The sequence below is a fragment of the Enhydra lutris genome, unplaced genomic scaffold, assembly GCF_002288905.1.
Source record: "Enhydra lutris kenyoni isolate GAN:26980312 unplaced genomic scaffold, ASM228890v2 scaffoldscaffold22, whole genome shotgun sequence".
NCBI lineage: Eukaryota > Metazoa > Chordata > Mammalia > Carnivora > Mustelidae > Enhydra > Enhydra lutris.
In genome coordinates this window covers 15563300-15588693 of record NW_019154106.1, presented here as the reverse complement: position 1 = coordinate 15588693, position 25394 = coordinate 15563300, and the positions used below count along the sequence as shown (strand labels likewise).

The 25394-nt window shown below is 37.8% G+C and overlaps 1 protein-coding gene across 1 annotated transcript; it reads right to left on the bottom strand.

The window, feature by feature from the left end:
- Positions 1–18021: 18021 nt before the first annotated feature.
- On the bottom strand, positions 18022–18888 carry LOC111150241 (olfactory receptor 4C5-like). Its single transcript, XM_022507666.1, has one exon. The coding sequence runs from the start codon at positions 18886–18888 to the stop codon at positions 18022–18024; it is 867 nt and encodes a 288-aa protein (XP_022363374.1).
- Between the last annotated feature and the right edge of the window lie 6506 nt (positions 18889–25394).

The window sequence follows — 25394 nt, the reverse complement described above, 5'->3', positions numbered from 1 at the left end:
CAAGTCAGCTTGAGTTATGAGCCTATGGTCCATCTGGAAAGATCACTGAATTTCTGAGTAGTATTTTGAATTCAACACTGAAATCTTCCATCACCTCTTTAGTCTTGGCCTCTGGGGTTGCTGGAGCCACACTTTCCACTCACCTCAACCACTTTGGAGACTGTTATAAAAGAGAGTAGATAGAGGTAGATAGAGGTTAAGTTTCTCTTACTCATCTAAATTTTATAATGACAATATGTTTCAATCACCAGGAAAAAAAGGAAAGTGTTATTATGACGGTTGACTCCTGATTGACTTCAAAGCTCTGGCTCTAAAATCTTATGGATGGCTCTTTTCCCTCTGCTTTGGGTACAGATTTCATCAATAGCAATTATTCTGAGGTTATAGTTGCCCATTGACATGAATATTTATGGGTATATGAACACAATATTCTTTAAAATGTGAAATGTACAGCAGATAGGAAAGTGCTATCCTTCCTATATCTACATCAGCAGTGCTTTTTGAGCTAGGATTCCTTTCTGTCAAATGAATGTACATGCACACTGAGAAACAGACCTGCAGATGGTATGTTTCCCCTTCAGGATGCTAAGGGCCCATCTTTATAACAGCTCTTTGAGCTGCATTCATTCCACTGTCCTGGATATTGTATCTGACTCTGAGAGACTGATACACACTCACTCTTCTCACATCTTTGGATGCAGAAATGGAAGCAGTCCAAAGTTCACTGAAAACTCCTCAGTAATTCTTAAGTTAATTTTCTGTGCAACTGGTCTTTAATCCCATAGAATAATGGTCTGGTGCAGAAAAGGTGGTTTTATTAAAGCACGGGCACATGACCTGTGGGTAGAAAGAACTGTTGCACCAGGGTTGTGAGGGGTGGCTGCTTGTATACTTGGGAGTTAGGGGAGGTAAGGAAAAAGAAGGTTTCAAAAAGATTTTCCTATGTTAAAGACTCAGAGGATCCTGGAGGCTTTGCCTTTGTCAAGTTAAGGTTGTTTTTCTCTCTAGCAAGGCATTAACATTAAGACATTTGGGAGCTTCCTGTCACCCATATCCCACCTCTGAAATAGATTAATAATTATTATTAATAATAATTAATAATCCTAGTCATATTTTACAAATGGAATTAAATGAGTCAGGAAGTTTCCCTGAATTTCCTGTTGTTTTGGGAAAAATGTTATCTAAGATAATAGAAGTTTTTCTTTTGACACTAAGTTTAATCATGTGAGATGAACTTGAAAGTTTCATTGCTAATTGGTTGAAAAATTGAATATATACAAGAATATATTCTTTTTTTGAATGATCTGTACAGGGATTTTCAATAGTGAGTACATGTTACACATGATCATAGAATATTTAATTCCTTCTACCCTTCTCTTTCTCTTTCCCTATCGCTGCTGAAAAATGTAACAACTTATTTTTCCTCAAAAGTTTCTGGACACAGAAGTCAGCAGTCAGCATCATGACCTTTCAGTGCCCGTAAAAGGCGAAGAGGGGTGCCTGGGTGGCTCAGTCCAAGTCATGATCCTGAAGTCCCAGGACTGAGTCCTTGGATTGAGTCCAGCATTGGGATCCCTGCTTAGCAGGGAGTCTACTTCTCCTTCTGCCCTTCACTGTGCTTTACTCTCTCTCTCTCTCTCTCAAATAAATAAATAAAACATTAAAAAAATAAAGTGAGGAAAGTATCTTTTGTTTTTCAGAATGCTCAGTCTCTTTAGTTTCTTCTCTATCAATGGCTGCTATAGGTGGGAACTATGTGCTTCATCATCCCTAATAGATTTACTCCACTAATTCTAACTTCAGTGTGGCAATGTAAGTCATGAAAAGGGGACCCAACTTGAAATAATCACATATAGAAACCTACCAAAGCAATCTACTTCTACATATACATTAACCATAATTTTTAAAAAGTGACCTTAGTTGTTCTCAACAGCATCTTGTGTGGCAGCATTACAGATCACGTTTTACTGGTATTTTCATGTCATCATGTTCAAATTCTTGTTAAGAGAAAAAGGTTAACTTCACTTCACAGAATCTAGCTATAAAAACTATTCAGTAAAAGTAATTTGTGAAAATTAAGTTAGTCTGTTTAAAATTTGTGGAAAAAGATTGAGTTATTACTGACCTGGATCTAGTTGGTTGTGGATTCCAGCGTTTTTACATTGCACCCAGTCATTGTTTTCTTCCCCTGACAGCATAGCCCCATAGCTGCAAATATACTTTATGAACTAACAAGTAGGTCACTGGAATTCTCCCTCTGAGAACTCTCCCAGTCTTGGTCATTTTAGTCTATTTTAGTTCCCATTATCAGTCAGAATTTACCCAGAAAATGAGCTGTTTTAGTTAGGAAACTTCAATACTTTAGGATAAATTTCTACTTACTTTCTTGGCCTCCTTTGAAAGTACAAACACGTCTTCATAATACATATATTTTTCAAAGATCAGAAGTACATTCAATCTAAAGTAAGAATAATGGGACAAAAATTCATCAAAAAAGCTAGTATATAGAACTATAACATGTAGAAGTGCAACCACTTGATTGGATATATATATATATTTTTCAAATCTTGCCAAATTTATGCTTCCCAGCAAGTCCAAGAGTAGTGTGGAGAGAATTCTTTTAATTCCCACCTTTAACCTGCTAAGATTGAGAGCATGTCTCCTCTATGAATCTTAAGCTTATTGGTTTGTGCTCTGCTTCTGTCATTTACTTAAATGCCCTGTAATTCTTTCTTCATAGACTCTAGAAAAATATTTAAATAGACTTTCACGAAGTACAGGATTTGCTAGTGCATTGACCTCTTAAGTCCTCAGAGGATTAGTAATTGGTCCTGTTGGAATCTTTGCTGGAAGCCTCAGCCACAGTGTTTTGCTTACTCCTCCTTGGCACTCACAAACATCATTAGAAGCCAGTTTTAGAAATGGGGGTGTGCTTTGGTGAGACATGTGTCTGTGGCTATAGTTTAGGGTGAGATTTTGTTAAGACAAGTAGGAAAGCTTCCTGATAGGGCTTTGTTGCTCATTTTGACGTTGTTGAGCCTGGCACAGGATGGGGGTGGTTTAGGCATAGGTCAGAGTTCAGAGGATGGATTTCTCTCTGAACATATCACTGTTCTAAGTTTATAGTTGTCCTGAGAATATAAATACCAGTTTTCAAGGTTATGTGCTATGTAACTCTGGGAGACTGACATTTTTATTAGTTGCAACAATGGAGGCTGATATGGCAGAATTCTTAGATACCAAAGATTGGATAATTTATGAGCTATAGATCCATCAACTTCTTTTGGTGTGTGTATCTAGATGAAGGATTCTCATGATTTGTTCACGGGAATATAGCTTTTTCTTTTTTCTCTATAGCTCACAGAAAGAACTGTGCAGATTTACAGTAAAGAAAGGTATTTCCACATGGTAGGGGTTGAGAAAATCCCACTGAGCCCAACATTATACATAAAGACATTCAGAGGTAGAGGATGGAAAAACTACAGAAAGGAGGCTCCAGTACAGTCGTTTCTCCCTCAGCCTCTGGGGTGTTGAGGAGCTTGTTGAAATCCTGCACCAAATCACCTCGAAGAAGTCAACATTGGATTGGGATTTCGATAGGAATTATACAGACTCTAGATCACTTTGGATAGTATGAACATCTTCACAACATTGATTCCTACATTTTAGAAAGACATGATGGCTTTCCATTTATTTGCGCTTTTTTTGTTTTAATTTTCTTTCATAAATGTTTTGTTGTTTTCAGTTGGCAAATCTTTTAATTTTTTTTTAAATTTATTTTCAGCGTAACAGTATTCCTTGTTTTTGCACGACACCCAGTGCTCCATGCAATCCGTGCCCACTCCAATACCCACCACCTGGTTCCCCCAACCTCCCACCCCCCACCCCTTCAAAACCCTCAGATTGTTTTTCAGAGTCCACAGTCTCTCATGGTTCACCTCCCCTTCCAATTTCCCCCAACTCCCTTCTCCTCTCTAACTCCCCTTGTCCTCCATGCTATTTGTTAGGCTCCACAAATAAGTGAAACCATATGATAATTGACTCTCTCTGCTTGACTTATTTCACTCAGCATAATCTCTTCCCGTCCTGTCCATGTTGCTACAAAAGTTGGGTATTCATCCTTTCTGATGGAGGCATAATACTCCATAGTGTATATGGACCACATCTTCCTTATCCATTTGTCCGTTGAAGGGCATCTTGGTTCTTTCCACAGTTTGGCGACCATGGCCATTGTTGCTATAAACATTGGGGTACAGATGGCCCTTCTTTTCACTCCATCTGTATCTTTGGGGTAAATACCCAGTAGTGCAATTGCAGGGTCATAGGGAAGTTCTATTTTTAATTTCTTGAGGAATCTCCACACTGTTCTCCAAAGTGGCTGCACCAACTGGCATTCCCACCAACAGTGTAAGAGGGTTCCCCTTTCTCCACATCTTCTGCAACACACGTTGTTTCCTGTTTTGCTAATTTTGGCCATTCTAACTGGCGTAAGGTGGTATCTCAATGTGGTTTTAATTTGAATCTCCCTGATGGCTAGTGATGATGAGCATTTTCTCATGTGTCTGATAGCCATTTGTATGTCTTCATTGGAGAAGTGTCTGTTCATATCTTCTGCCCATTTTTTGATATGATTTCTGTTTTGTGTGTGTTGAGTTTGAGGAGTTCTTTATAGATCCTGGATATCAACCTTTTGTCTGTACCATAATTTGCAAATATCTTCTCCCATTCTGTGGGTTGCCTCTTTGTTTTGTTGACTGTTTCCTTTGCTGTGCAGAAGCTTTTGATGTTGATGAAGTCCCAAAAGTTCATTTTGGCTTTTGTTTCCTTCACCTATGGAGACATATCTTGAAAGAAGTTGCTGTGACTGATATCGAAGAGGTTACTGCCTATATTCTCCTCTAGGATTCTGATGGATTCCTGTCTCACGTTGAGGTCTTTTATCCATTTTGAGTTTATCTTTGTGTACGGTGTAAGAGAATAGTCGTTTCATTCTTTTACATATAGCTGTCCAGTTTTCCCAGCACCATTTATTGAAAAGACTGTCTTTTTTCCACCGTATACTTTTTCCTGTTTTGTCGAAGATTATTTGACCATAGATTTGAGGGTCCATATCTGGGTTTTCTACTCTGTTCTACTGGTCTATGTGTCTGTTTTTATGCCAGTACCATGCTGTCTTGGTGATCACAGCTTTGTAGTAAAGCTTGAAATCAGGTAACGTGATGCTGCCAGTTTTAGTTTTGTTTTTCAACATTTCCTTAGCGATTCGGGATCTCTTCTGATTCCATACAAATTTTTGGATTATTTGCTCCAGCTCTTTGAAAAATACTGGTGGAATTTTGATCGGAATGGCATTAAAAGTATAGATTGCTCTAGGCAGTATAGACATTTTAACAATGCTTATTCTTCACATACAAGAGCATGGAATGGTCTTCCATCTTTTTGTGTCTTCTTCAATTTCTTTCATGAGTGTTCTGTAGTTCCTGGAGTACAGATCCTTTACCTCTTTGGTTAGGTTTATTCCCAGTATCTTATGGTTCTTGGTGCTATAGTAAATGGAATCGATTCTCTAATTTCCCTTTCTGTATTTTTATTGTTAGTGTATAAGAAAGTCACTGATTTCTGTACATTGACTTTGTATCCTGCCTTGTTACTGAATTGCTGTATGAGTTCTAGTAGCTTGGGGGTGGAGTCTTTTGGGTTTTCCATGTAAAGAATCATGTCATCTGCGAAGAGAGAGAGTTTGACTTCTTCATTGCCAATTTGGATACCTTATATTTCTCTTTGTTGTCTGATTGCTGTTTCTAGGACTTCTAATACTATGTTGAACAAGAGTGGTGAGAGTGGGCATCCTTGTCATGTTCCTGATCTCAATGGGAAGGCTGCAAGCTTTTCCCCATTGAGGATGATATTTGCTGTGGGTTTTTCATAGATAGATTTTATGAAGTTCAGGAATATTCCCTCTATCCCCATACTTCGAAGTGTTTTAATCAGGAATGGATGCTGGATTTTGTCAAATGCTTTTTCTGCATCAATTGAGAGGACCATGTGGTTCTTCTCTCTTTTCTTATTAATTTGTTCTATCACATTGATTGATTTGCAAATGTTGAACCATCCTTGTAGCCCAGGAATGAATCCCACCAGGTCATGGTGGATAATCTTTTTAATGTGCTGTTGGATCCTGTTTGCTAGGATCTTGTTGAGAATCTTAGCATCCATATTCATCAGTGATATTGGTCTGAAATTCTCCTTTTTGGTAGGGCCTTTGCCCGGGTTGGGGATCAGGGTAATGCTGGCTTCATAGAAAGAGTCTGGAAGTTTTCCTTCTGCTTCAATTTTTTGAAACAGCTTCAGGAGAATAGGTGTTATTTCTTCTTTGAAAGTTTGGTAGAATTCCCCAGGGAATCCGTCAGGTCCCAGGCTCTTGTTTTCTGGGAGGTTTTTGATCACTGCTTCAATCTCGTTACTAGATATCGGTCTATTCAGGTTGTCAATTTCTCCCTGGTTCAATTTGGGGAGTTTATAGTTTTCCAGGAATGCATCCATTTCATCTAGGTTGCTTAGCTTATTGGCATATAACTGTTGATAATAACTTCTGATGATTGTTTCTACTTCCTTGGTGTTAGTTGTGATCTCTTCTTTTTCATTCATAATTTTATGAATTTGGGCTTTCTCTCTTTTCTTTTGGATTAGTGTGGCCAATGGTTTATTGATCTTATTGATTCTTTCAAAAAACCAGCTTCTAGTTTTATTGATACGTTCTACTGTATCTCTGGTTTCTACCTCATTGATCTCAGCTCTAATCTTGATTATTTCCCTTCTTATGTGTGGAGTTGGTTTGATTTGTTGTTGATTCTCCAGTTCTTAAAGGTGTAGAGAGAGCTGCTGTGTTCTGGATTTTTCAATTTTTTTGAGGGAGGCTTGGATGGCTATGTATTTCCCCCTTAGGACCGCCTTTGCTGTGTCCCATAGGTTTTGGACCAAAGTGTCTTCATTCTCATTTGTTTCCACGAATTGTTTCAGTTCTTCTTTGATCTCCTGGTTGATCCAAGCATTCTTAAGCAAGGTGGTCTTTAGCTTCCAGGTGTTTGAGTTCCTTCTGAACTTTTCCTTGTGATTGAGCTCCATTTTCAAAGCATTGTGATCTGAGAATATGCAGGGAATAATCTCAGTCTTTTGGTATCGGTTGAGTCCTGATTTGTGACCCAGTACGTGGTCTATTCTTGAGAAGGTTCCATGTGCACTTGAGAAGAATGAGTATTCTGTTGTTTTTAGGGTGGAATGTTCTGTATATATCTATGAAGTCCATCTGGTCCAATGTGTCATTCAATGCTCTTGTTTCTTTATTGATTTTCTGCTTCGATGATCTATTTCTGAGAGAGGCATGTTAAGATCTCCTACTATTAATGTATTCACATCAATATGACTCTTTATCTTGATTAACAGTTTTCTTATGTAATTGGCTGCTCCCATATTGGGGGCGTAGATATTTACAATTGTTAGATCATCTTGGTGGATAGTCCCTTTAAGAATTATGTAGTGTCCTTCTGTATCTCTGACTACAGTCTTTAGTTTAAAATCTAATTTGTCTGATATGAGAATCGCTACCCCGGCCTTCTTTTGAGGCCCATTGGCATGAAAGATGCTTCTCCATCCCTTCACTTTTAGTCTGGGTGTATCTTTAGGTTCAAAATGGGTCTCTTGTAGACAACATATGGATGGGTCCTGTCGTTTTATCCAATCTGCAACCCTGTGCCGTTTTATGGGCGCATTTAGGCCATTCACATTGAGAGTGATTATTGATAGATACGTTTTTATTGACATCGTGTAACCTCGAAGTCTTTCTTTCTGTAGATTGTCTGCAAATCTTTTAAATTTTTTTAGTTCAGTTTATTTCTATGTATTTCATTTCTCTTTCATTCATTCATTCTTTCTTTCTTTCTTTTTTTTTTGTAACAGTAATTCTGACCTTATAAAGGAAGTTCAGGTGTGTTTTTCTTTTTAAATTTTTAGAAGTGTTTGAGGATTGCCATTTATTCTCCTTAAATGTTGTGTTGTAGATTTCACCAGTGAAGCCCTCTAGTCTTGGGATTTTCTCTCTTTAGAGGTTTCTCCTTATGAATTTAGTTTTCTTGTTCATTATTGATCTGTTCAGGTTATATATTTCCTCATGTGTCAGATTTGATAGATTCTATGTTCCTAGGAATTTATCTATTTCTTCCAGGTTAACCAACTTTTTTAGCATATAATTATAGTAGTGTCTTATAATCCTTTTATTTCTGTGGCATGAGTTTTAATGTCCTCTGTTCCATGTGTGATCTCTTCTTAGACCAGGTAAAGTTTGACAATTTTGTTTTACTTTAAAAATTACTCTTGGTTTCAGTGATATTTTTCTATTGTTTTCCTAGTCTCCACTTCATTGATTTCCACTGTCATCTTAATTATTCCTTCCTCTGGAAACTTTTGACTTAGTTTTTTTTTTTTTTTTTTTTTTTCATTTCTTGAAGCATAGTGTTTGGTCCCTTGAGATCTTTTTAAATGTAGGTGTTCATTGCTATAAATTTTTGTTTTAATATTGCTTTTGCTGCATCATATAGGTTTTAGTGTGTAGTTTAAATTTATTTTGTTTTGACCTATTTCTAAGTCTGCTTTTTATTTCTTCTTTGACACAAAGGTTGTACAACAATGTGTTATCTAATTTCCATGTGTTTGTGAGTTTTTCAGTTTTCCTTCTGCTATTGGTTTTGTTTCACTTCACTGTGTTCAGAAAAGATAACTTTGTATGATTTCAACCTTAAGTTTTTTTAATTTTTAATTTATTATTAACATATAATGTATTATTAGCCCCACGGGTACAAGTCTGTGAATCACCAGGTTTACACATTTCACAACACTCACCATAGCCCATACCCTCCCTAATGTCCATAACCCCACCCCTCTCTCCCTACCCCCTTCCCCCAGCAACTCTCAGATTGTTTTGTGAGATTAAGAGTCTCTTATGGTTTGTCTCCCTCCTGATCCCATCTTATTTCATTTTTTCCTTCCCTACCCCCCAAACCCCCATGTTGCCTCTCAAGTTCTTCATATCAGGGAGATAACTGTCTTTCTCTGATTGACTTATTTTGCTCAGCATAATACCCTCTAGTTCCATCCATGTCATTAAATGGCGAGATTTCATTTCTTTTGATGGCTGCATAGTATTCCATTGTATATATATATCACCTCTTCTTGATCCATTAATCTGTTGATGGACATCTAGGTTCTTTCCATAGTTTGGCTATTGTGGACATTGCTGCTATAAACATTCAGGTGCACGTGCCCCTTCGGATCACTGCATTTGTATCTTTAAGGTAAATACCCAGTAGCACAATTGCTGGGTCATAAGGTAGCTCTATTTCCAACTTTTTGAGGAACCTCCATGCTGTTTTCCAGAGTGGTTGCACCAGCTTGCATTCCCACCAACAGTGTAGGAGGGTTCCCCTTTCTCTGCATCCTCGTCAGCATCTGTCATTTCCTGACTTGTTAGTTTTATCCATTCTGACTGGTGTGAGGTGGAATCTCACTGTGGTTTTGATTTGTATTTCCCTGGTGCTGAGTGATGTGGAGCTCTTCTATTCTGTCAGTTGTCCTTTGGTTTTTTTGACTATTTCCTTTGCTGTGCAAAAGCTTTTGATCTTGATGAAGTCCCAATAGTTCATTTTCCCCTTGCTTCCCTTGCCTTTGGCAATGTTTTTAGGAAGAAGTTTTGCTTTGGCTGAGGTCAAAGAGGTTGCTGCCTGTGTTCTCCTCAAGAATTTTGATGGACTCCTTTCTCAGATTGCAGTCTTTCATCCATTTGGAGTCTATTTTTGTGTGTGGTGTAAGGAAATGATCCAGTTTCACTTTTCTGCATGTGGCTGTCCAATTTTCCCAACATCATTTGTTGAAGAGACTATCTTTTTTCCATTGGATATTCTTTTTTGCTTTGTCAAAGATTAGTTGACCATAGAGTTTAGGGTCTATTTCTGGGCCCTCTATTCTGTTCCATTGATCTATGTGTCTGTTTTTGTGCCACTACCACACTCTCTTGATGATGACAGCTTTGTAATAGAGCTTGAAGTCTGGAATTGTGATGTCGCCAACTTTGGCTTTCTTTTTCAACATTCCTCTGGCTATTCGAGGTGTTTTCTGGTTCCATAGAATTTTAGGATTATTTTTCCATTTCTTTGAAAAAAAAAATGGATGGGATTTTGATAGGGATTGCATTAAATGTGTAGATTGCTTTAGGTAGCATAAACATTTTCACAATATTTGTTCTTCCAATTTATGAGCATAGACCATTTTTCCATTTCTTTGTGTCTTCCTCAATTTCTTTTATGAGTACTCTATAGTTTTCTCAGTACAGATTCTTTGCCTATTTGGTTAGGTTTTATTCCTAGGTATCTTATGGTTTTGGGTGCAATTGTAAATGGGATCAACTCCTTAATTTCTCTTTCTTCTGTCTTGCTGTTGATATATAGAAATGCAATTGATTTCTGTGCAATGATTTTATATCCTGACACTTTACTAAATTCCTGTACAAGTTCTAGCAGATTTGGGGTGGAGTCTTTTTGGTTTTCCACATAAAGTATCACATCATCTGCAAAGACTGATACTTTGACTCCTTCTTTGCTGATTTGGATGCCTTTAATGTCTTTTTGTTGTCTGATTGCTGAGACTAGGACTTCTAGTACTATATTGAATAGCAGTGGTGATAATGGACATTCCTGTCATGTTCCTGACCTCAACGGACCTCAGTTTTTCTCCATTGAGAATGATATTAGCTGTGGGTTTTTCATAGATGGATTTGATGATATTGAGGTATGTACCCTCTATCCCTACACTTTGAAGAGTTTGATCAAGAAAAGATGCTGTACTTTGTCAAGTGCTTTTTCAGCATCTATTGAGAGTATCATATGTGTCTTATTCTTTCCTTTATTTATGTATTGTATTGCATTGATTGATTTGTGGATATTGAGCTAATCTTGCAGCCCAGGATTAAATCCCACTTGGTTGTGGTGAATAATCCTTTTAACGTACTGTTGGATCCTACTGGCTAGTATTTTGGTGATAATTTTCACATCTGTGTTCATCAAGGATATTGGTCTGTAATTCTCTTTTTTAAAAAAGATTTTATTTATTTATTTGACAGAGATTACAAGTAGACAGGCAGGCAGAAAGAGAGAGGAAGGGAAGCAGGCTCTCTGCTGAGCAGACAGCCCGATGTGGGGCTCGATCCCAGGAGCCTGGAATCATGACCTGAGCCGAAGGCAGAGGCTTTAACCCATTGACCCACCCAGGTGCCCCTGTAATTCTCTTTTTTGATGGGGTCTTTGTCTGGTTTTGGGATCAAGGTAATGTTGGCATCATAAAATGAGTTTGGAAATTTTCCTTTCATTTCTATTTTTGGAACAGTTTCAGGAGAATAGGTATTAATTCTTCTTTAAATGCTTGGTAGAATTTTCCTGGGAAGCAGTTTGACCCTGGCTCTTGTTTCTTGGTAGATTTTTTTTTTAATTTTATTTTTTATAAACATATAATATATTTTTATCCCCAGGGGTACAGGTCTGTGAATCGCCAGGTTTACACACTTCACAGCACTCACCATAGCACATACCCTCCCCAATGTCCATAACCCACACCCCCCAACCCCCCTCCCCATCAACCCTCAGTTTGTTTTGTGAGATTAAGAGTCACTTATAGTTTGTCTCCCTCCCAATCCCATCTTGTTTCATTTACTCTTCTCCTACCCCCTTAACCCCCCATGTTGCATCTCCTCTCCCTCATATCAGGGAGATCATATGATAGTTGTCTTTCTCCGATTGACTTATTTCGCTAAGCATGATACCCTCTAGTTCCATCCACGTCGTCGCAAATGGCAAGATTTCATTTCTTTTGATGGCTGCATAGTATTCCATTGTGTATATATACCACATCTTCTTTATCCATTCGTCTGTTGATGGACATCTAGGTTCTTTCCATAGTTTGGCTATTGTAGACATTGCTGCTATAAACATTCGGGTGCTCTTGGTAGATTTTTGATTACTGCTTCAATCTCCTTATTGGTTGTGGGTCTATTCAGGTTTTCTATTTCTTCCTTGTTCAGTTTTGGGAGTTTATATCTCTCTAGGAATGCACCCATTTCTTCCAGATTTTCAAATTTGTGGGTGTGTATTTGCTCATAATATGTTCTCATAATTCTTTTTATTTCTTTGGTGTTGGTTATGATCTCTCCTCTTTCATTCATGATTATATTAATTTGGGTTCTTTCTCTTTTCTTTTTGATAAGTCTGGCCAGGGGTTTATCAATCTTATTAATTTTTTCACAGAACCAGCTCCTAGTTTCATTGGTTTGTTCTACTGTTCTTTTGGTTTCTATTTCATTGATTTCTGCTCTGATCTTTATTATTTCTCTTCTGCTGGGTTTAGGCTTTCCTTTCTATTCTTTATCCAGCTCCTTTAAGTGTAGGGTCAGGTTGTGTACTTGAGACATTTCTTGTTTCTTGAGAAAGGCTTGTATCACTATATACTTTCTTCTCAGGACTGCCTTTGCTGTGTCCCACAGATTTTGAACAGTTGTGTTTTCATTATCATTTGTTTCCATGAATTTTCTAAATTCTTCTTTAATTTTCTGGTTGACCCATTCATTCTTTAGTAGGATGCTCTTTAGCCTCCATGTATTTGGGTTCTTTCCAAATTTTCTCTTGTGATTGAATTCTAGCTTTAGAGCATTGTGGCATGAAAATATGCAGGGAATGATCCCAATATTTTGGTACCATTTGAGACCTGATTTGTGACCCAGGATGTGATCTATTCTGGAGAATGTTCCATGTGCACTAGAGAAGAATGTGTATTCTGTTGCTTTAGGATGAAATGTCCTGTATATATTTGTGATGTCCATCTGGTCCAGTGTGTTATTTAAGGCTTTTATTTCCTTATTGATCTTTTGCTTGGATGATCTGCCCATTTCAGTGAAGGGAGTGTTAAAATCCCCTACTATTATTATATTATTGTTGCTGTATTTCTTTAATTTTGTTATTAATTGGTTTAGATAATTGGCTGCTCCTATGTTAGGGGTGTAGATATTTAAACTAGTAAGATCTTCTTGTTGGACAGACCCTTTGAGTATTATATAGTGTCCTTCCTCATCTTTTATCATAGTCTTTGGCTTAAAATCTCATTTATATGATATAAGGATTGCCACCCTAGCTTTCTTTTGATGTCCATTAGCATGGCAAATTGTTTTCCACCCCCTCTCTTTAAATCTCGAGGTGTCTTTGGGTCTAAAATGAGTTTCTTGCAGACAGCATAGTGATGGGTCTTTTTTTTTTTTTTTTAATCTATTCTGATACCCTGAGTCTTTTGAATGGGGACATTTAGCCCATTTACACTCAGGGTAACTCTTGAGAGATATGAATTTAGTGCCATTGTATTGCCTGTACAGTGACTGTTACTGTATATTGTCTCTGTTCCTTTCTGATCTACTACTTTTAGGCTTTCTCTTTGCTTAGAGGACCCCTTCCAGTATTTCCTGTAGGTCTGGTTTGATGTTTACAAATTCTTTCAGTTTTTGTTTGTCCTGGAAGCTTTTTATCTCTCCTTCTATTTTCAATGATAGCCTAGCTGGATATAGTATTCTTGGCTGCATGTTTTTCTCGTTTAGTGCTCTGAATATATCATGCCAGTTCTTTATGACCTGCCAGGTTTCTGTGGATAATCTAATATTTTTACCATTGTATGTTACAGACTTCTTTTCCCGGGCTGCTTTCAGGATTTTCTCTTTGTCACTAAGATTTGTACGTTTTACTATTAGATGATGGAGTGTGGACCTATTCTTACTGATTTTGAAGGGGGTTCTCTGCGCCTCCTGGATTTTGATGCTTGTTCCCTTTGCCATATTAGGGAAATTCTCTACAATAATTTACTCCAATATACCTTCTGCCCCCTCTCTCTTTCTTCTTCTTCTTCTTCTGGAATCCCAATTATTCTAATATTGTTTCATCTTATGGTATCACTTATCTCTCTAATTCTCCCCTTGTGGTCCAGTAGTTGTTGGTCTCTCTTTTGCTCAACTTCTTTATTCTACATCATTTGGTCTTCTATATCACTAATTCTCTCTTCTGCTTCATTTATCCTAGTAGTAAGAGTCTCCATTTTTTATTGCACCTCTTTAATAGCTTTTTTTGATTTCAGCTTTATTTTATTTCTCCAGAAAGGCCTTTTATTTCTTCAGAAAGGGATTTTATTTCTCCAGATAGTGTTTCTCTAATATCTTCCATGCCTTTTTTAAGCCCAGCTAGCTCCTTGAGAATCATCATTCTGAACTCTAGATCTGACACATTACCAATGTCTGTATTGATTAGGTCCCTAGCCTTCGGTACTCCCTCTTGTTCTTTTTTTTTTTTTTTTTTTTTTTGTGGTGAGTTTTTCTGCCTTGTTATTTTATCCATATAAGAATATATGAATGAGAGAATAAAATACTAAAAGGGTGGCAAAGACCCCAGAAAAGTGGGTTAACCAATGCAGAAGAGAGCCCAAATCGTGGGGAGAATAAAGGGGGTAAAAAGAAGTTCTAAAAATCTTTTTTAAAAAAATTTAAAGAAATATACATATTAGACGGTGAATAGAACAGAGCCACCCACTTGATTTTGGGTGTATTTTGGTCTCTTAGAAGAAACTACCTCACAAAATTTTAAAGAAAGAAAAAATATATTTATATATACACACAGACAAAGATAAGGGTAAACACAATGAAAAGATGGAATATGACTATAAAGATGAAAATTTAAAAAAAAATTCTAAAAAAGGAGTTGATAAGATATGTTGTTTGGTAAAAGAAAGGTAAAGAAAGTGGAGAGTTTTCTCAGGCTGGAGACTAGAACAAAGCCCTGTGCTAGATTTAGGGTATATTTTGATGTATTAGGAGAAGTTGTATCCCAAATTTTTTTAGAAGGAAAAACCCTATGTGTGTACAAAAAATAAAGTTAGATACAATGAAGGATGAAATGTGACTGTAATAATAAAGGTTCAAAAAGATTTTTTCTTTAATAAATGTATTGTCAAGATAAACTAGTTAAAATTGTTAAAAGAGGAAAGAGTAAAAGTTAAAAAAAAATAGAATAAGAAAAAAATTAAAATGAAAAAGAAGTAATTAACTTTGCTAGACTAAACAATCATGGGAATAAACCATGAATTCCATGCTTTGCTTTCCCCTCCTCTGGAATTGCACTGTTCTCCTTGATCAGTGAGCTTGGTCTTGGCTGGATGTTCTTGCTGATCTTCTAGGGGAGGGGTCTGTTGTAGTGATTCTCAAGTGTTTTTGCCCAAGGCAGAATTACACCACCCTTGCCAGGGGCTGGGCTAAGTAATATGCTGGGTTTCACCCTCAGGAGCTTTTGTTCCCTGAAGGCTTTCTGTAGAGCTCTGGAGGAGGGAATGAAAATGGCAGCCTCCTAATCTCTGGCCCAGAGGAGCCAAGTGCTTGGGGCCCCACTCCTCAGTGTACCCTCAGAGAAAAGCGCTCTCACTCCCATCTCCCTGGTTTCCAGCTGCACTCTGAGCTCACCTGGCCTGTGTCTGAGCATTTCTGTCTCTGGCACACAGTCCTATTTGGTGTCTCCAAATCCAGCAGATTCCTGCCTCCAGATAAGGTAGGCAGATCTGCCACTTGTGGGGTCCCTGCTCAAAGAGCAGTGGCCTGATTGTGCCACGGATCACAGTTTAAGGTATTCCTGAGCTAAGAGCTCACTCATTGGCTCTGCCTTGGTAGCCAGCTTCCCCACTCTGATACCTGGGAGGTCTGTTACACTCAGACACCCCCAATCCTTCTGTGACCCTGTGAGAGCTGAGACCATGCTGTTTCCATGAGGGCTCCACCCCACTTAGCCTCTGGAGCAATGTCCTTCAGTGGAGCAGACTTTTTAAAAGTTCTGATTTTGTGCTCCATTGCTCTGTCACTTGCCGGGAACTGGCCCCTCCCACCACGGTCTATCTTCCCATCACTTCGGATTCACTTCTCTGCATGTCCTACCTTTCAGAAAATGGTCAATTTTCTGTTTCTAGAATTGCTGCTCTTCTTCTCTTTGATCGCCTATTGGATTTGTGGGTGTTTGGAATGTTTTGATAACTATCTAACTGAACTCCTGTGCCCTGATGTCATCTCAGCCTGCTACTCCTCTGCCATCTTGGCTGCCTGTCAACCTTCTTAAGTTTTTGAAGACTTATTTTGTGACCTAACATATGATCTTTCATAATCTTCCTTGTGCACTTGAGAAGAATGTATTTTCCACTGCTATTGGGTCGACTGTTCTATGCATGTTTGGTAAGTCCATTTGGGAACAGTTTTATTCAAGTCCACTGGTTTCTTATTGATTTTTTGTCTATATATGTTCTATCCATCATTGAAAGTAGAATATTGAAATCTCTTAGTATTACTGTGTTGTTGTCTATTTCTGCCTTTGTATCTGTTAATATCCGCTTGATGTATTTAGGTATTCTGATGTTGGGTGTATAAATATTTATAATTATTATATCTTGCTGGTAAACTGACCCTTTTATCAGTATATAAAGTTCTTATTTATGACAGTTCTTGTTTTAGAGTCTATTTCATCTGACATAGGTATAGTCTTGCCCTCCTGCCCTCTTTCAGTTGCCATTTGCATAGAATAACTTTTTCTCAGCACTTTACTTTCAGATAATGTGTGTCCTTAAATCTTAAGTAAGTCTCTTGCAGACAGCATAGAATGGGATTAAAAAAATCCATTTAGCCACTCTAAGTCTTTTGACTGGGGAGTTTAACCCATTTACATATAAAATAATTATTTATAGGTAAGGACTTAGTCTTACCATTTTGTTTTCTGTGTGTCTTGTAGTTCTTCTGTCCTTTCTTTTCCTTCCTTCCTTTCTTCATTCCTTTGTATTTTGTTGATTTTTTGGTATTGTTATGCTTTCATGATTTTCTCTTTCTTTTGCAGAACTTTTGTCTTGGATCAAATTTGGATCTCCTTTTATTTGAGTTCATTCTCTTAGAATGGTACTGTGTCTTTATCTCAGATTAATTCCCATTGCATTGATCTGCAAGTGTTCTAAATGCTGGCTTTCCAATTTGGATGTGTAGACTTTTTGTCTTGCTTACTCAATTATCATTAACTCTCTCTTTTTTCCTGGATACTTTTGTTCCTATCACCTAAGGCAGAAATCCCTATAATAACAGCTAGTTCAGAGGTCAAGTTGTTTAGAGTATATCTTTGATAAAAAATATTCTACAGTTGTCTTCTGTGTAGGAAATGTGCAAGATTGTGCCATTGCTATATCAAGAAGAATTTTATATTTCTTTTTGGCTTTAGGAAGAGAAAATAATTTGTTCTAGGAAGAGCCCAGATTTCAGTATAAATGATGCCTATGGAATTGTACAAGGCAGCAATAATTTTGGGATGAATCCTCTTGCATTATTCAATACTCATTCATTTCTGGTTAATCTTTATTTCTCAACCCAATAAATATTCTTTGACTACATAGTTGGGAGTGAAACTATGAATTTTCAGCAGAATACTTAGACATTGTGCCTTTTGTTTAAATATTTTAACTGTCCCATTTGTATATAATCTAACCCAAAGCTTTACAGAGAATTGTTCCACTAAATATATAACTCTGAGATTTTCTATACATGTGACATTTTTATGCTGATTATCAATGTCCCTTTGATCAGCAGCTTGTAAATGCATAGAGGTTTCTAATTGGAAGAAACTAGAGTCACCATTTAGTCACATATTGATATGAAAGAAGAACCATTAAAGAGTAAAGAAAGCAAGGGGAGCACACTATACTTAAACTCACTAAACTCACGTAGTTTGACGTCAAGGACATCATTCTTTGAGTCATATTGTTTTTAATATATGAATGAGTTTTTGTTTCTTCTCTGGTCACATGAATTATTACCCAAGATTACTCTGTGGCTCCAGAGCTTCCTCATGGCATTTTTCACCCCTGAGGTTCTGAGGGTGTAGATTAAAGGTTTATTAACACGGGTATTAATATGGTATAAAACACTGCCACTGCTTTGTCAATGGGGAAGGTGACCATGGGCCAAAGGTATATGAATAGGCAGGATATAAAGAATAGGATAACTACAGTAACATGGGAGGTGCAGGTGGAAAGGGCCTTATGCTGTCCTTTATTACTGTGAGTTCTTAGGGAGTATAGGACGAGGACATAGGAGGTGACAAGAATAGAAAAAATGAGGAGACACATCAGCCCACTGTTGGTAGCAACAAAAAGTCCAAAAATGTGAGTGTCAGTGCAAGAGAGTTTTAGTAGAGGGCAGAGGTCACAGATGAAGTGGTCATTGACCCTGGGGCCACAGAATGGCAACCAGACCTTAAAAAGAATTTGAACCAGAGTGTGAATAGATTCCCCAGCCCAGGCCATGGCCACCAGGTGGCCACACATTTGCCTGCTCATGGCGATCCTGTAGTGTAGGGGCTTGCAGAAGGCCAGGTAGCGGTTGTAGGCCATCACAGTGAGCAGGATGATCTCCACTCCTCCAAAGAAATGCTCTGCAAAGAGCTGAGTCATGCACCCACTGAAGGAGACAGTTTTCTTTTCTGTGAGTAAGTCTGGTATCATTTTGGGAGCCATGGTAGAAGAGCAGCAGCTGTCTACAAAGGACAAGAAAGACAGAAAGAAATACATAGGGGAGCCCAGGGCTCTGCTGGATTTGATTGTCATGACAATGAGTAGGTTACCTGCCCCATTGAGAAAGGAGATGACTATAAACACAATGCACAAGAGTTTCTGCACATCTGGGTTCTGTGTCAGGCCAAGCAGGGTGAATTCTGTCACATTGTTCATTAGTTTATGAATCCACCATGGCATCTGGACAATTGATTTGTCTATGAATAGCACAGGGATTGCAATTATGGCAGGTGAATTTTGATCAAGCAAATCATTTCTGTCAGAATTGCTTTCTTTCAGAAAGAAGGCAACTCCAGGCAGATAAACTCAGACTTAAAATTGGGCCTTATTACTAGTTATAATGAACACATTGCCTCTTCACCCTTTGACTGACACACAAACATATTCACACATACATGCATTCACACATACACTCATCCATATCCACAAATACAGTTTTACAAATGCACAGCCCTTCCTATAATTACACATAGTTGGATATTCATGCCATCACCAAAAAAAAAAAAAAAGACGCAATGGAGTGTATTAATGCCTTCAAATAAGATATAGATTTGTTCCAAAAGAGAAATCAAAAAAATAAGTTTATATGTAATTTCTGGCTGAAGAAGAGCATCTAAAGCAGATACAATGGTATGAGAAACAGGACAAATTAATGGATTTAGTTAAATAAAGGTCTGCAACACACTGGAAATAACTTGAAACAAGTACAATAAGTAACCATTTTTATGCAAATGGTTTTTGCAAAAAAGATCTACTCATACCATTGTGAAAATAAGGGCATAGTCATCAAAGAAGTATGTTTAAACAATGAAATGCTTTTGATTGACGGGTTTTCCAAGATTTATGATAGTTACATTACCCAGTGCTGGTGACTGTGTGTTGATATAAATTCTTCTGGAAAGAAGTTTGACTCCATGTAATAAGGGCTTTATAACTGGTTATGTCTAGTATTCCTTCAGTTTGGGAATCTATTCCAGATTAAAAAAAATGGATAAAAAATTAATCATGCAGGTTGTATTCCATAATTTTTTGATGATAATAGATAAGTGAACATATTCCAAATATTTGCATTAATATGAATAATTAAGTGCATTATAGTAATGAAATATCAGGTGGACATTAAAATTATTTCAAGAGTTTGTAGTGTGGAAAGATTTTTCTTCCAATATAATATTGAGTGGAAACCACAAAATATAAAACAGTTTATGTATTATGATCTAAAATGTCCAAAATGACATGTATACATAGAAAGGTATGTGTAAAAAAATACACTATAGAGATTAATAGTGTTTACTTGAGTTATGAGTTAAGGGCATTTTTACATTCTTTAAAAAATTTTTTGAACCAAGTTTTCTATAGTAGATTACCTTCATAACCAGTGAAATAATTCAGTAAAAGTAATATTATTTTCTTATCTCTGGTGTGGGTTGGTTCATAATCTCCTGAGTGACTGTGCTTTTTTAAAATAGACTAAATATAGTCATTATGCATAAAATTCTGTGAAAGTAAGTACACATATTTAAATCTAACTCACCTTAGGGAACTAGTATTACTTTGAGAACAAACTACTAATAAAAAAATCAGTGTACCTACCTGTTTGATGCCTTTGAGAAAGAAGTAACAGATTCATTCCAGAACAGGTGTCTTCTCTTAGAGCACACTTGGCATGAAGGTTGCTGTCACTACCCATTTCCAGCAACTGCTCTGCAAGTTCAACCATTTTTATCTTAGGTCTATTTCTTTCGCTCACTTAGTTCCTTGAAAATTATTGCTGAGAGAGACTTCCTAAATAATCAAGTTTATCAGCTGGGTTTAGTTTTGGATTCTAGGGTCACACCTTCCTGTGAGTGCCATGCATGAGTATCCCAGGTGAGACACTTATTCTTTTCTTTTCTTTTTTAAAGATTTTTTAAAAAAATTATGTATTTGACAGAGAGAGAAATCACAAGTAGGCAGAAGTAGACAGAGAGGCAGGCAGAGAGAGATGGAGATGCAGGCTCTCTGCTGAGCAGGGAGCCTGATGAGGGGCTCAATCCCAGTACCATGGGATCATGACCTGAGTTGAAGACAGAGGCTGAACCCACTGAGCTACCCAGGCACCTTATTCTTTACTTAGCTTGGACTAAAGAGTTGGACTTCATAAGAAATTGAGGGGAAAGCCTAAACAATGGGGGGACTTCTCTCTCCAACCCACCGTACTTCACATTTGCCAGTTTGTTTGTTTGTTTGTTTTTTTGGTGACAAGATGAAGTATATTGTAAAGACTACTTGATCTGAGATCCACACTGATATAAAGCCATGAAAATAGCATACTTTATTAAAGCACAAACATTAGGGATTGCAAGCAGCATACAATCAGCAACAAATGCAAGATCCCTGAAGTAGCAGGCAAGTTAACTGCAGTTAGCTCTTATAAGTCTTTTTCTTAGTAAGCCTGTGCTCAGCCCAGAGTTATTTTCTTTGGTCCTTGGGAGTCTGGATCCAGCTATGTTGGAAACTCAGAACCAAACAGCTTCTGTGACATGTGGCTGGTTATTTTTATGTGGTCTTCCTGGGTCCATCTTTATTAATATTTTCATGGATGGTTTTAGAGAAGTTTTATTTTTTTAATTTTTTAAAAGATTTTATTTAATATTTGACAAAGATCACAAGTAGGCAGAGCAGCAGGCAGAGATAGAGGGAGAAGCAGTCTCCCCACTGAGCAGAAATCCCAATGCGGGGCTTGATCCCAGGACCCTGAGATCATGACCTGGGCCAAAGGATTAGGCTTAACCCACTGAGCCACCCACGCACCCCATTAGGGAAGTTTTAAAATGGGTATTAGGTGTTAGGGAGGCTCCGATCTCCCAGCTCCCAGAGGATCAGAATTAGCAGCTTCAACCAAGATGGCAGCCAGGTCAGTTTATCATTTCTGTCTGGGGACCATGGCATTTGTGACCTAAGGGGTGGGGGAGAGCCAGCTGGGCTGGGTTAGCAGCCCCTCTATGATTATGTTTAGGAAGTGGTCCTAGGGCCTGGGATGAAAGGCACAGAATGTTCTATTCATGGGGGTATGGATGCATGAGTCAGTCAGAGTCTATAAAATAGTCTTGATAATACCTATCTCACGGAGCTCTGGGTGGGGGGGTTGAGCAAGATGACACAGGATAACATCGAAGCCAGTGAAAAACGGTATTCTAATGCTAATGCCCCAGTGGTCTACACCTGTAGGCTAGAGAAGGTGCTCTTAATAATAGATATCTGAATCATGCTGAAGAGAAAAATTTTGCTGGCTCTTCTATTTGCTAACTGTGTGACACTGGACAAATTCCTTAGCCTTTTTATACCTGAGTTCCCACATTTGTAAAAAGGGGTTGATAATGGTACCTATCAGAGGACTGTAGTAGGGTTCTATAAGATAAAGAGCAAAGATTCACTGCTGTCTGTTATTTTCTGTGCAGATATCAAAGCTCATGGTGTGACCAGTTTGTTTGGGTTCCTGGCAAGAATATATATATATATATATATATATATATATATATATAGTCTCCATTAGTCTTTTGGTTGCTAGACTCTGTACACATACAGAAAGTAGAGAAGACCTATTTAAAGTAGCAAATACTGATTCATAGGACATTATAATTTTAAAATCTTTCTATCAAAATTTGATTTGTCACCACTAAAGAAATCTGACAGTGAAGTTGGGAGTTCCTGAAAAAGTTGTAGGAATAAAGGAAAAAGGGACACAATGAGGACTGACAAGTAATAAATTATTGTCACTCTGCTAAGTATGGTATTTTATATAATTCTTATATAATCCCAAGAGGACGGTACTGCTAATTCTGTATGTGTAAAGAGGTCAGTGTTCACTGTGAACATCGTTGGTCAAGATCAGAGACACTAATCTTTGGTAGAGCTTGGATTTAAATGCAGGGATCTAATTCTAAGCCTGAGCTCTAACAATTATGCTGTGGTACCAGGTAGACACTGGTTCTGTGATGTGTCTCATGCACTGGGAATGATTGGCATGGGGGTGCTGATACAGACCCTGGGGGATTATGTAGAGTCTCTGGTTCTCCCAGCAGTGGCAGGCAGGACACATTCCTCAGACAGATCCCAGGTGCCTCAGTGACCATGAGGAGAGCCACAGAGAAAGGAGGACATTTTTTATCTTCCTTTCCTACCTTTGGCTCCAATCTGAGAGATCTGCCTAAACATTATCTTGGAAATTTTCTCTCTGAAAATTTCCTGCAGAGTGGAAGGAAGACCAAGTAGATGTTCAGACTGAGGAGCAGGGACATCCTCTACATGAATGGGGTGTGGTAGGTTCCCAGAGAAGTAATACATCAAAGCAATGAGCCTGGGTGTGAAACCCAGTTCTTCTATTTGCAAGACTCTATGTATGCCATTTCACCTACTAGAGTCTGAAAAAGAGCCCTATATAAATTGACATTATTGGGAAGAATACTGGAAAATTGTGTAAAAGTTCATCTGATGAATGTGTTATACAGAATTTACTTAGAAAATACTTTTCTGAAATGAATTGAGAGAAGTTTTTGTATTTTCTACTATTGTGATACTGTTGGCTAGTATTTGTTGAATCCTGTCTAACTTTGGGAGCTTGGCTGTGTTATTTACCTTCCACGTGTCAGTTTCCTTTTCTGCAAAATAGAGATAACATTATTTCATAGAGTTGTTACAAGAATGAAATTAGTCACTACGTGGAACATCAGCATATGTGTGAATGTTTTTTAAGATGGGAGAAACTTGATATGTTGAAGTGCCAGGGGATAGAGCTAAGAAGGAAGTGTGGGGGAAGGGGAGAGAGAGAGATTGATTAGAGATGTATGGAGAGCAGTCAGTGGAGGCGCATTAGGTGTGGCAGACGCTGTCACCCACAGTTGGCTATTTCCCAGCTTCTTTCTTTCCAAGGAAACTCCATTTCTTTAGGTGTTCAGAGGAAAGTGTGGTCCATCCCCAGGCCACAGTTGTGACCCTGGATTAGTCCAAAACAATTACGGTAATGCCCTCCTCTTTTCAGTGATCAATTTAAGGGCTGGCATGTGACAAAATTTTGACCAATGGGAGATAAGAAAAACTTTGGGATTTCTTTTGGGTGATGCTTCTCTGTTCCTAAAAAGAGAATCAGGAGAACAAATTCTCTTTCCTAGTAACGCCTTCAGTAAGGGATGCCAGCATTGCCACCTAGAGATGCATCAGTGGCCTTTTGAACTGGGAAGTTGCCTCAAACAGCCAAAGAGGGTACACTGTTTACAAGGTGATTGCTAGCTTGTTGTTGGGCTTTACTTGAAACTGCTTTTATTTTTACTGAAGGATATAACATTATGAGATGTGAAATACCCATGAGTCCCGGGTTATATCAGATACTTATTCTAGTAGGAAGGGAAATGAACAGAAAATTTCTTTTATTAAATAAAAATATAAATACAGGATTTGTGAAAGAGGGAACCCATTGCACACATGAACAAGTGACTGCCTTGCCTTTGAGCCCTATTAGATCCTCCTGAGGAGTTACTTACACTCATAGCTGAATAGATCCTTCTCTGTGACCAATTTTTGGTGGATTCCTAACAAGCAGTTTGGTTTATAGATGGTGGCTCTGGTGTGGAAAGCCATCACTCAGTCTGGGAAGTAGCTTCATAGAGGTCAATTAATTGAAGAGGAAAATATAAATATACTTAGTGGATTGAGCTAAGGGTGGTGTTCCTTGTGGCAGCTGAAGCTCTGGATTATAAGTATAGTGATATATGGCTCTTCTAAGCCTAGGGCAATAGCCAATGGACTGCCAATGCAGTCTGCTTCAGGGGTCCTGGATGACAGGAAGATGTGGAAAACCCAGTGTTACATCAAATGAAGGATTTGAGTGAAAATTAATTCAGTAGTAAGAAGTAATTGCTGTTAATGAGGGAGCCAGTCAATCAATAATAATGTTACTGTTATTTGGTTTAATACTGGTATAACTGGTAGATTTAATTTGATTTCCACAGAATCTATAATACTATTATTGATGATCAAATTTATTAGGAAATTAACACCTTCCATGATATTCATAAAATGAAATCTGGTTAGAGAAGGAACTAGAATTAGTTAACAATCAATTAATTGTTATACTAAATCAACATATTGATACTTTTTATAAAATTTTAATTTCAGTAGTATGATAAGATAGAATAGTCCTTCAACTTGGGCATGATTGTCAACAAGTTTGTGGTAGAATATTTGGTTAACTCAAGTGCTTATCTAAACAATACCCATCTCTTATTTGATGATACAAGTAGTGAGCATTTTGGAAGTTGTATGTTTTTTCCCTGTCCTATAAACGGTACAAAATATGCAAGAGAAGAAATGATTATGAGTGATTTGAAGTCTTGACCGAGAGTCTGAGGGTGCACTATGTATGAGTCATTTACTACACAACAGGAAAGTCTAACCTGATCTCTGGTTATGCCTGGTTTTGACTCTTGGCTAGGATAAGACCACTGGGAGTTTTGGTCATTTTTGTAAAGTCCCAAACTCCTTTGATAGTCCCAAACACACCAAGAATCATTTTTTACTGATGGCCTTTACTCAACATAACTGGCTTGACCAGAAGGACATAAACACCTCATTACAAACTTCTGCCTTTGCTTTCCTGAAGCCAGGACTTATCTCATGGTGATCTTGGTGGTTCAAAAGGAGATGAAGCT